Source organism: Ascaphus truei, chromosome 18 (genome assembly GCF_040206685.1).
Source record: "Ascaphus truei isolate aAscTru1 chromosome 18, aAscTru1.hap1, whole genome shotgun sequence".
Lineage (NCBI taxonomy): Eukaryota > Metazoa > Chordata > Amphibia > Anura > Ascaphidae > Ascaphus > Ascaphus truei.
Window position 1 is genome coordinate 30375037 of NC_134500.1, and position 10949 is coordinate 30385985.

General features: G+C 52.2%; 1 protein-coding gene across 2 annotated transcripts; it reads left to right on the forward strand.

Annotated features, from left to right (window-relative positions):
* The first annotated feature begins 1453 nt into the window (after positions 1–1453).
* On the forward strand, positions 1454–9955 carry ADPGK (ADP dependent glucokinase). Of its 2 annotated transcripts, none has more exons than XM_075576026.1 (7): positions 1454–2116; positions 3920–4145; positions 4595–4657; positions 6249–6369; positions 6532–6728; positions 6901–6999; positions 7613–9955. In XM_075576026.1, exons 1-7 carry the CDS (start codon positions 1893–1895, stop codon positions 8153–8155), a joined length of 1473 nt encoding a protein of 490 aa, XP_075432141.1. In that variant the 5' UTR covers positions 1454–1892; the 3' UTR covers positions 8156–9955. The 2 variants fall into 2 exon arrangements, with proteins under 2 accessions (XP_075432141.1, XP_075432142.1); XM_075576027.1 differs by having other exon boundaries at positions 1455–2116; positions 7616–9955.
* The last annotated feature ends 994 nt before the right edge of the window (positions 9956–10949 follow it).

Below are 10949 nucleotides of genomic sequence, written 5' to 3' on the forward strand. Positions count from 1 at the left end.
CCCGTTGCCCCACTTGTTATCCCTCTCTCTCCAGTGATATCCCCTTGTTACCCCTTCAGCCCCCATCTCTCCCGCTTGTTACCCCATGCCCCTCTCCCCCTTGTTACCCCCTCTCCCCCTTGTTACCCCCCTCTTCCCCTTGTTACCCCCCTCTTCCCCTTGTTACCCCCCTCTTCCCCTTGTTACCCCCCTCTTCCCCTTGTTACCCCATGCCCCTCTCCCGCTTGTTACCCCCTCTCCCCCTTACCTGCTGCCTTGGTGGCCCCCGCCGGCTCCTGCCCCAGGATGAGGAGGATGGAGACGGCGAGTAGCCCCCGGGTAACCCGCACACCCGCTCCGGGGGAGCCCCGAGCCGCCATCCCGCGCCCTCTCACCGGGCTCCGCGTGCCATCCCGGAGACACCCCCCGCGCGCGCACACACACCGAGTCACTCCTCCTCCGCCTCACACCGGCGGCCCGCACACCGGAGAGCGAACTCCTCACACACCGCGCGCGTCCGACAACCACGCGCGCTCCCGACAACTAAGCGCCTCTCAGGCACACACACACACACAGCGGCGCGCGGCGCCGCGACCCCATCCCCCTCCCAAGCTGCGCGCGCACCCACCCTCGAGGCCGTCCCCCAGTGGTGCGCGCGCACCTACCCAAGGGATCGTCCCTCAGCTGCGCGCGCATTTTCCCGCGAGACCGCCCCTCAAATGCGTGCGCAGCAGAACATCTCCCTCCTCGCGAGCCCTTTAATCACGTGCACGTTCTCTCCCTCCTCAGTCTTTTTTTATCACTGAAAGCTTTCTTGATCTCATCAAATGAACAAAGTGACAAAATGTGAACTTTTTTTGTGCGATTGCAATTGAATTCACGAATAAATAATTCCACAATCAATAACTTTGATAAGAAATGGAAAGTACATTTTGCATAACGAGTTGGAATAATTAAGTAGATTATATGAATATGTAAGGTAATACGCTGTCTGTCTGTCCCCCAGACTCTGTCCCTCTGTCTTTCCATCTCGCAGACGCTCTCCCACTGGCTGTCCCTGTCTGTCCATCTCGCAGACGCTCTCCCTCTATCAGTCCTGCAGTGCATGTCTATCTTATTTTACAGTCCTTGTCTGTCCCGCAAACGCTGTCCCTCAGACACTGCGCAGTTATATGTATATGAGAAGTGAAGCTGTGTGTTTACTCATTTCTTTTCATAATCAGACATCATCCACACACTTGTCCACAATTTCGCCCAAATCAAACATGGCCGTTGTCGACTACCTGCAAGTGCCGCTGACACGCAGCGTACAAGTGCCGCATTACGCAAACAGCTACCGCTACGTAACAGCAGCCGTGCTGGCGACGTGGAGCCGCAGAAAACCCCAAGCCACGCCCCTCCGCCGGCTACTAAAGAGAAGCTGATTGGCTGCTGGACCAAACCCACTCTCACGTGACCACAAAAATTAGGCGCCTGGCTCCGCTCGTCCGTATTCACAGAGCCCAGTGACGTCAGAGCGGCCCGGAGTGGCCAGAGAGCGGTGGGGAAGCCGGGGTGTGTGGCGGGTTAGGTCATTCATTGGGTGGTTGGGGGTTAATTACGGATGGCCACTATGTTGGCAAGCTGGTTAGTGACTAGTTAGGAGTTTGAGGAGCTGGTTAAATTGGTTAATTGGGTGCTCCATAATTGGGCAGCTAGTTCGTTGTTGGTTAGTCCAGTGGCTCAATGCGTGGTTAGTTGTCTGGGTAGTAGGTTGGAGAACTGGTTAGTACATTGGGTCGTATTTGGCATGTTGAACTGCTTGGTTAGTTGGTTGGGTGGTTGACTGGTGAAGTAGCACAGCAGGTTAATCTGTTGGTTAGTTGCGTTACGGTTGATTCAGCCCTTGACCTCCCCCTCCGCCAGTCGGTATCATGTGGACCAAGGCTGTGTGTGTTGGTCTGCTGGCCTTTGCAGTGGGCCTCCTCTATGAGCTGCAGCCCGACATCCCCGAAGCCGCCCTGAACTACCTCTCGTCATCCCTGCGGAGCCTCTCCTCCCGCGAGCCGGCCACCCCAACCCTTGAAGAAGATCTCTCCGCAGCATGGGACCGGCTCATCGTGGCCCCCAGCAAGCAGTGGGAGAGGGTGGCTGTGGGGTAAGTACGGGCAGAGCCCTAACATGACCCCCTCGTCTGCCAGTAGGGCTGACGACTCCTTGCCAAGGCTAATCTGATCCTCAAGGTTGGCATTCAATGGCTACCCAACAGTTGCCTAAATGGGTACCTTGGGTATGTCTACCCAACTCATGTGGTAAGACCTATCTCTCTATATGTGGTCTCACTACCTACCTAAGAGTAGAGAACAGTCAGGATTTCTTGGTGTACCATTATCCATAAATGGTTCCTTAGAGAGGACCGTGTATTGGGGTTAAACTGTTGATTATGGAAGCTGTGTGTTTGGTAGCTGAAGATGGAAACATGGTTCATGGTCTCTCTACATGATAAAATCAGGAAGGACTAAGGGTCTAGATCCACCTTGAGGGAGAGGAGGGTGAATGGATACGTGTGAATCTTTCAAGTACATCAAGGTTTTTAACAATGTGCAGGAGAGATGCATATTTCAGAGAGCGACAAATGCTGGAACAAGAAGTCGTTATCTGGGGGGAGGGAGTCTCGGGAGAGACATGAGAAAGTGAGTTATTTCATAGAAGCGTTGTGGATTGCTATACACAAAGAAAAACCCGCACAGCTGATGATAACCACAGTGAGGTGCTGACTGGATGGAGACTGATTGTATCATATGGGAGAAAAAAGAACCCAGTCTTCCAGCACTCAATCACAAACAAATGTAGAATTGTAAATTTAAAATACTTTATTAATGCCAAGAATAAAAAAATGGGTGTTAAAACGTAATTAAACGGTGTATTGTAACAGCACGTGACTGTGTCCAAATGTTACCCACCTTGAGCTGGGTGGGTGGATGTAGTAATAAAACCCCTTATGGATATTCGGGATTTGGACTGCTATATGTTATAGCTTCCTAAAAGGTATAGGAAAGGAGCCTATAAAAACTCACCCAGAGGTTTTGTCAATGTAAGTGTATCCGGGTATGTAGTGCACACTCACAAGATACACTTATGGTGCAATAGTATTAGTATACTATGCAAGGTCAGACCGTATCCACCCCTATTGTGGGAATAAACTGCTCCCTGCAGGGAGCAGTTTATTCCCACAATAGGGGTGGATACGGTCTGACCTTGCATAGTATACTAATACTATTGCACCATAAGTGTATCTTGTGAGTGTGCACTACATACCCGGATACACTTACATTGACAAAACCTCTGGGTGAGTTTTTATAGGCTCCTTTCCTATACCTTTTAGGAAGCTATAACATATAGCAGTCCAAATCCCGAATATCCATAAGGGGTTTTATTACTACATCCACCCACCCAGCTCAAGGTGGGTAACATTTGGACACAGTCACGTGCTGTTACAATACACCGTTTAATTACGTTTTAACACCCATTTTTTTATTCTTGGCATTAATAAAGTATTTTAAATTTACAATTCTACATTTGTTTGTGATTGAGTGCTGGAAGACTGGGTTCTTTTTTCTCCCATATGATACAAGCGTTGTGGATTCACGGAATAACCTCACCGCAGAGGTAATAGAGGCTAATAACACTGCTTGGGATACACAAAGCTGAACTAAATATGAAAGGGGAAAAAACTATTTAATAGGGTCTCAGGTTTCCCAGCGGACGGGGTAGACTTTGGGAGTTTATGCTAAATTTAAATATTAGATCTCCTTATTAACATACACGAGGAGACTCTGAAGAGCTTACAATCTAAGGTACTGTAGCGGTAACGGGACTCGTCACAGGGAACCAACACTAGGATTTGAAACCATGGGGCAGTTGCCTTGTCCTCGCTAACGTGTCCCTCTCCCCCCTGCAGAGTGAACGCCTGTGTGGATGTGGTTCTCTCCGGGGTGAGCTTGCTGCAGGCGCTGGGTCTGAGTCCTCGGGCTGCGGGAGATCACACTGTCCTGAACACACCTCAGGAGCTGGCTGACACCTTCCTGCACTACATTCAGCGGGCGGCAGCAGCCGAACGCTTCTACAGTGACGCAGGCAGCTTCCAGCAGATCTCCAGCACCGCCTCCCAAGTCCCCGGGGCACAGGTAACCTGCGTCCGTACCTGTGTGATCTGTCCTGTGGTCTGTCACTCGCCCATGTCGCCTCGCTCGTTCCCGGGGCACAGCTAACCTGTGTCAGCACCTGGTGTGATCTGTCCTGTGGTCTGTCACTCGTCCATTTTGCCTCGCTCGTTCCTGGGGCACAGGTAACCTGCGTCCGCACCTGTGTGGTCTGCCACTCGCCCATCTCGCCTCGCTTGTCCCCGGGGCACATGTAACCTGCGCCCGCACCTGTGTGGTCTGCCACTCTCCCTCCTCTCGCCTTGCTCTGTCAGCATTAGGCTATGGCCCCGGTGTTGGCTGCTGCACGCGCGCCTGGCGTTAGTACACTTTGTATCTAGAAGGGAATGGCCCCTTAACCCTGTCACTGCCATTAGTACACTTTGGCCCTAATACGGTTTTCTCACCCACCCGTGTCTCTCTCTCTCTCTCAGCACTACGTAGGAGGGAACGCAGCACTCATCGCTCAGAGACTGGCGACGCACCCAGACCTGGAGGTAATGTGCTACGCAGATGGGCTCTTCCCAGTCTGTCAGCCGTTACACCCAGGGATGCCCCTATACAACTGGAATGATCTATGTGAATCTTGCTACATTTTGCACACTCACCGCTGGCGTTCAGCGATGCATGTAATGCGCGATTCCTGTTAAATAGGATGGGAACTAGTTAGCGATGCCTTGTCACATTCTGTGGGGGACCCTTCAGGTTGTTGTCGGAGTCACGTAGGTGACACGAAATCATGCTTCTATATCAACACGTGATTACCATGTATCCGTGTACACCAAATATGCAAAGTCTATGTAAGTGCAGATGGTTGTATGTACAGATAAGTATATTGCAAAATATAGCCCATTACATACACCCTAAAAAAAAGTAAGCACCGTCCTCTATATATACATGCACACGCGTGTATATACATACAGTAAGCACCGCCCCTGTGTATATACATACAGTAAGCACCACCACGTGTATATACATGCACACGTATATACATACAGTAAGCATCGCCCTCTATATACATGCGCACACGTATATACATACAGTAAGCACCGCCCCGTGTATATACATGCACACACGTGTATATACTGTACATACAGTAAGCACCGCTCCGTGTATATACATGCACACACGTGTATATACTGTACATACAGTAAGCACCGCTCCCTGTGTATATACATGCAGTAAGCACCGCCCGTGTATATACATTCGTACACGTGTATATACATACAGTAAGCACCACCCCCTAGGTATATACATGCTCACACGTGTATATACATACAGTAAGCACCGCCCCCTGTGTATATACATGCTCACACGTGTATATACATACAGTAAGCACCGCCCCCTGGGTATATACATGCGTACACGTGTATATCCATACAGTTAGCACCGCCCCCTGGGTATATCCATACAGTAAGCACCGCCCCCTGGGTATATACATGCGTACACGTGTATATACATACAGTAAGCACCGCCCCGTGTATGTACACGTGTATATACATACAGTAAGCACCAGCCCCTGGGTATATACATGCTCACACGTGTATATACATACAGTAAGCACCGCCCCCTGGGTATATACATGCTCACACGTGTATATCCATACAGTAAGCACCGCCCCCTGGGTATATACATGCTCACACGTGTATATCCATACAGTAAACACCACCCCCTGGGTATATACATGCTCACACGTGTATATCCATACAGTAAGCACCGCCCCCTGGGTATATACATGCTCACACGTGTATATCCATACAGTAAGCACCGCCCCCTGGGTATATACATGCTCACACGTGTATATCCATACAGTAAGCACCACCCCCTGGGTATATACATGCTCACACGTGTGTGTATATACATACAGTTAACACCGCTCGCTGTGTATATACATGCAGTAAGCACCGCCCCCTGTGTATATACATGCGTACACGTGTATATACATACAGTAAGCACCGCCCCCTGGGTATATACATGCTCACACGTGTATATACATACAGTAAGCACCGCCCCCTGTGTATATATGCGCACACGTGGTGCAGTAAAAGGAATCACTCCCCTCTGTGTAATCTGCTCCCCCCACTCCAGGTTCTTCTTTGTGGTCCGATTGGCCCCAAGCTCCACGAGCTGCTGGACGAGCGGATCCTGGTGCCGCCGTCCTCCCTGCAGGAGCAGGACGAGTACCACCTGATACTGGAGTACAAAGCGGGTAACGGACACGCGTGTGATCGTGTTAGAAGTGTAAAGTGCGTGTGCGGGGCAGTCGGACTGCATACAGTTTTGCACATGTGTGTTTGATATAAGAGAAGAGGTGTGTGTGTGTGTGTGTGTGTGTGGCGCACGCCTGATGTATCTATATCTTTATATATAGGGGAGCAGTGGGGTTCAGGTCGGGCTCCAGCTGCCAGCCGGTTCATATTCTCCCACGACCTCTCTAACGGCGCCATGACCTCCCTGGAGGTTCTGCTCTCGAGTCTGGACGAGTTCCAGCCGCAGTTACTGGTCCTGTCCGGATTGCACATGATGGAGGGACTGAGCCGGGAGACCCGAGAGGGCAGGCTGAGAGAGGTGAGGAGAGGAGCAAGGGCGTGCAGAGATAGGTGAGGGCAAGGGGAGGAGGGGCAGACACAATCCTCTCTCACTAATACCCATCCTGTCTCTGACAATAACTGCCCCTTTCCTGAGGTTAGCCCCGGACAGAGCTGACCCCCAAACATATCTGTCTGAATGTGTCCTCCAGGCTGCAGCCGCCCTGTCTGAGGTCCCCTCGGATATCCTCATTCACCTGGAGCTGGCCAGCATGACAGACAGGGACCTGATGAGAGGCATCATGTACCAGGTAACCGACCGGGGGGTGGAGGGCAGGGGTGGAGGGCAGGGGCAAGAGGGGTGTGCACGAGAGAGCGGGGAGGGCAGGGGCGAGGGGTGTGCACGAGAGCGGGGAGGGGCGAGAGGGGTGTGCACGAGAGAGCGGGGAGGGCAGGGGCGAGAGGGGTGTGCACGAGAGAGCGGGCAGGGGCGAGAGGGGTGTGCACGAGAGAGCGGGAAGGGCAGGGGCGAGAGGGGTGTGCACGAGAGAGCGGGGAGGGCAGGGGCGAGAGGGGTGTGCACGAGATAGCGGGGAGGGCAGGGGCGAGAGGGATGTGCACGAGAGGGGAGGGAAGGGGCGAGAGGGGTGTGCACGAGGAGACCGGGGAGGGCAGGGGCGAGAGGGATGTGCACGAGAGGGGAGGGAAGGGGCGAGAGGGGTGTGCACGAGGAGACCGGGGAGGGCAGGGGTGACAGGGGTGTGCTCGAGAGGTGGGGGACAGAAGGGATTGGGAGCATAGGGGTGGGATGGTAGTGGCGAGAGGGGTGAGTGCGAGAGATGGCTGTGTCTCAAGGTCAGAAGGTCTCTGTACCCCTCTGTGTCTCGGTCAGCAGGTCTCTGTACCCCTCTGTGTCTCGGTCAGCAGGTCTTCCCACTGATTAACTCCCTGGGACTGAACGAGCAGGAGCTCCTGTTCCTGACACAGTCGGCCTCCGGTCCTCACTCCTCCCTCCCGGCCTGGACCGGCATCCCAGATCCCGGGACGGTCAGCGACATTCTGTTCTGGCTCCTGCAGGGCCCCGAGCGCGGAGCCTCCACCCTGAGCCGCATCCACTTCCACACCTTGACCTACCACATCCTGGCCACTGCCGACGGCCTCTGGGGCAACCAGGTGTCCGCTGTGGCTGCCGGCGCCCGAGCTGCTGGCACTCAGGCGTGCGCCACCGCAGTCATCGACCCCGGCCGCGTGACACTGAAGAGCCCACTGGCGTTTGCCACCTCTCGGGCCGAGGCGGAGGGCACGGTCCGGGTGAGCGCGGCAGAACCCGTGGCGGTATGGCGGCGGCAGGGCGTAACGTTCCACTTCACGCCGGTGCTAATCTGCAAGAACCCAGTGAGGACAGTGGGGTTAGGGGATGCCATCTCTGCAGAGGGGCTCTTATATTCGGAGGTGACTGCTCAGTGAGGCGTCTCCTCCCACCCGCCGCGCTGATTAACCGCAGACTCGCCACGGTCAACAGCCTCCACATCGTAAGCCCTCTGGTGCCAGGAAGGGTTAATGGCAGCTGCACAAACTGACATCTCTTCTTGGGTAAAGTGGATTTAGCAGGAGGCTGCAGCGTGCGGCGATTCCTTGCTTTCCCAACTTCTGGAGACTCCCTGCGGTATTGAAGAGGGCCGGTTTGTGCTGTTGCAACAGAAGCAGAGGGCCAGGTAATGAGCGGCAGCCTCGCGACGCAAGTGTACGTCAGATGAGGTGGGAAATCGCGGCTGTAACATGGAGCTCAATGCAGCCGGACTTTAGCGCAGGGACGGCCAACTGCCAACCACAAGGGCCACCAACAGGTCAGCTTTTCAGGATATCCCCGCTTCAGCACAGGTGGCTGTTGAAGATTGAGCCACCCGTGCTGAAGCAGGGATATCCTGGAAACCTGACTTGTTGGTAGCTCTCGAAGACTGGAGTTGGCCACACCTGTTTTTAGGGTCTTTTTTCAAGCGACAATGGTTTTAGGATTAGCCCGGGTTAGTAATTTTGGGCATGTTGTGATACCCGTTGCCTGCAGCATTTTACGGGACGCCAGTGGCTTGCTGCTATGCTCTGCACCTCTCTCGCCGGGGAGCGGCCTTGGTTTTATCCTTTACCGTGCCCTCTAGACGCTAACGATAACCCCTTACCACCTACCTCAGGGCCATAGTGACCAACTGTCCCCCCAGCTGCGGACCATTCCCCAGTGCCGTATCGGGCGTCTTCCTGGACTTCTCGCGCCCGGTGACGGTGTTTCACAAGGACCAAAAAGTCTCTGCCTCTGCCTGGGACCAGTTCCGGGGGCCCTTATATAGATATTTTTTTTATATATATGACAAAATGCTTTTAATGTTAACCCTTCGCACTTCTGGCAGCAAAAGGTTTTATTCACACGGATCTGCGTGTCACATTATGTAAACTCAAACCAAAAGTCTGTTCTGCATATTATTGATATTTATTGGTGGGGGGTGTGTGGGATGTGTCGCAGTTAGGCTGAAATTTGCACAGGTTTTTAAACCATTGAACAACTGTTCTAGAGAAGGTGTATAAAGAGGCGATCCATGAGATATGCTACGTGTTTTTTTTTTTTTTTGTAATAAATCAGGACTGTAGTATTAAATACTTCATTTGTTTTATTTTAATCAACTCGTAATGCCATTTTTAATACACGGAGCATCCTTTGATTTCTATTGCAGGTTTAGCCACATCCCCAGCAGTGCAAGATCTGAGCAACACTTTCCTGATTGGGATCATTTGTTGCAGCTCAAACTGCTGGGAGCATTGGCAAACTGTATCAATAGGTAATGTTACCTTAGTAATACCAGGATACATTGTAGCTGCTGAGTTACACTGACTGAAGGATTGATTGAAACTGAAAGGCAGCTATTTAGTGAACCCTGGGAAGCAGGATTTTCTTTATGATCGATCCAGGGAGAACTACCCGATCGGCAGCTTTAGGTAATTAGTTTTCAATAAAGATGATGAAAGGCGACATATATTAAAAGAAATGTTTCTTTTTTGTAAGCGCCGCTTAGATTCCCTCTAATGCTTTTAATTGTATCGTCCGCTTGAGGCTTTCGCTCCTAATAATGTTCTTTTCTTCCTTGCCAGTAAATTGCCCGATCTTTATTCACTAGAAATACTCACTCACACCTTGTTCCTTTCTTTTTGTAACGTATATTTGTGGATGACACTTTAAACGTGGTTTTGTTTTTTAAATAAATAAGTATGTCTTTTATATATATTTTTCCTACTGAGTTCTTGGTTCTATCTGATGCGCCGTTAACACTTTGGTGTAAGAGGCTGAAATGCAAAGGAGACCTGAGCCTCTTGCAGTGACAGCTTCAAATAAGCTAGTTAAAGTGGTGTCAACTCCAGCTTTAACACATTAAACAGATCCCTGTTATTAGGTCACTTTGCTCCTACGTGGGACTGAACCGTGGAAGCCAAAACCAGCACATTCTGCTGCTCACACAAAGCTGCTTTTATTGATCACTATTCGCAGACCCCGCACCCTACAACTCACTCCCCAGGGGGAGCTCTCGGCTGGGGGGGGGGGGGTGGTCTGTACCTTTACATCGCTCACTCAGGGCGGGGTCTGCATCCATACAAAGCTCTCTCTCTCTCAGGGCGAGGTCTGCATTTATAAATCGCTCTCAGTGCGGGGTCTGCATCTATACATCGCTCTCAGGGCGGGATCTGCATCTATACAGCGCTCCCTCAGTGCGGGGTCTGCATCTATACATCGCTCCTCCAGAGCGGGGTCTGCATCTATACATCGCTCCTTCAGAGCGGGGTCTGCATCCATACATCGCTCTCTCGGGGCGGGGTCTGCATCTATACATCGCTCAAGCGGGGTCTGCATCTATACATCGCTCCCTCAGTGCGGGGTCTGCGTCTATACATCGCTCCCTCAGTGCGGGGTCTGCGCCTATACATCACTCTCTCAGTGCGGGGTCTGCATCCATAAATCGCTCTCTCAGGACGGGGTCTGCATCTATACATCGCTCTCTCAGGGCGGGGTCTGCATCCATACATCGCTCTCTCAGTGCGGGGTCTGCATCTATACATCGCATCTTCCGGGCGGGGTCTGAATCTATACATCGCTCCCTCAGGGCGGGGTCTGCCTCTATACATCGCATCTTCCGGACGGGGTAGGCGTCTATACATCGCTCCCTCAGGGCGGGGTCTGCGTCTATACATCCCTCTCTCAGGGCGGGGTCTGCGTCTATAC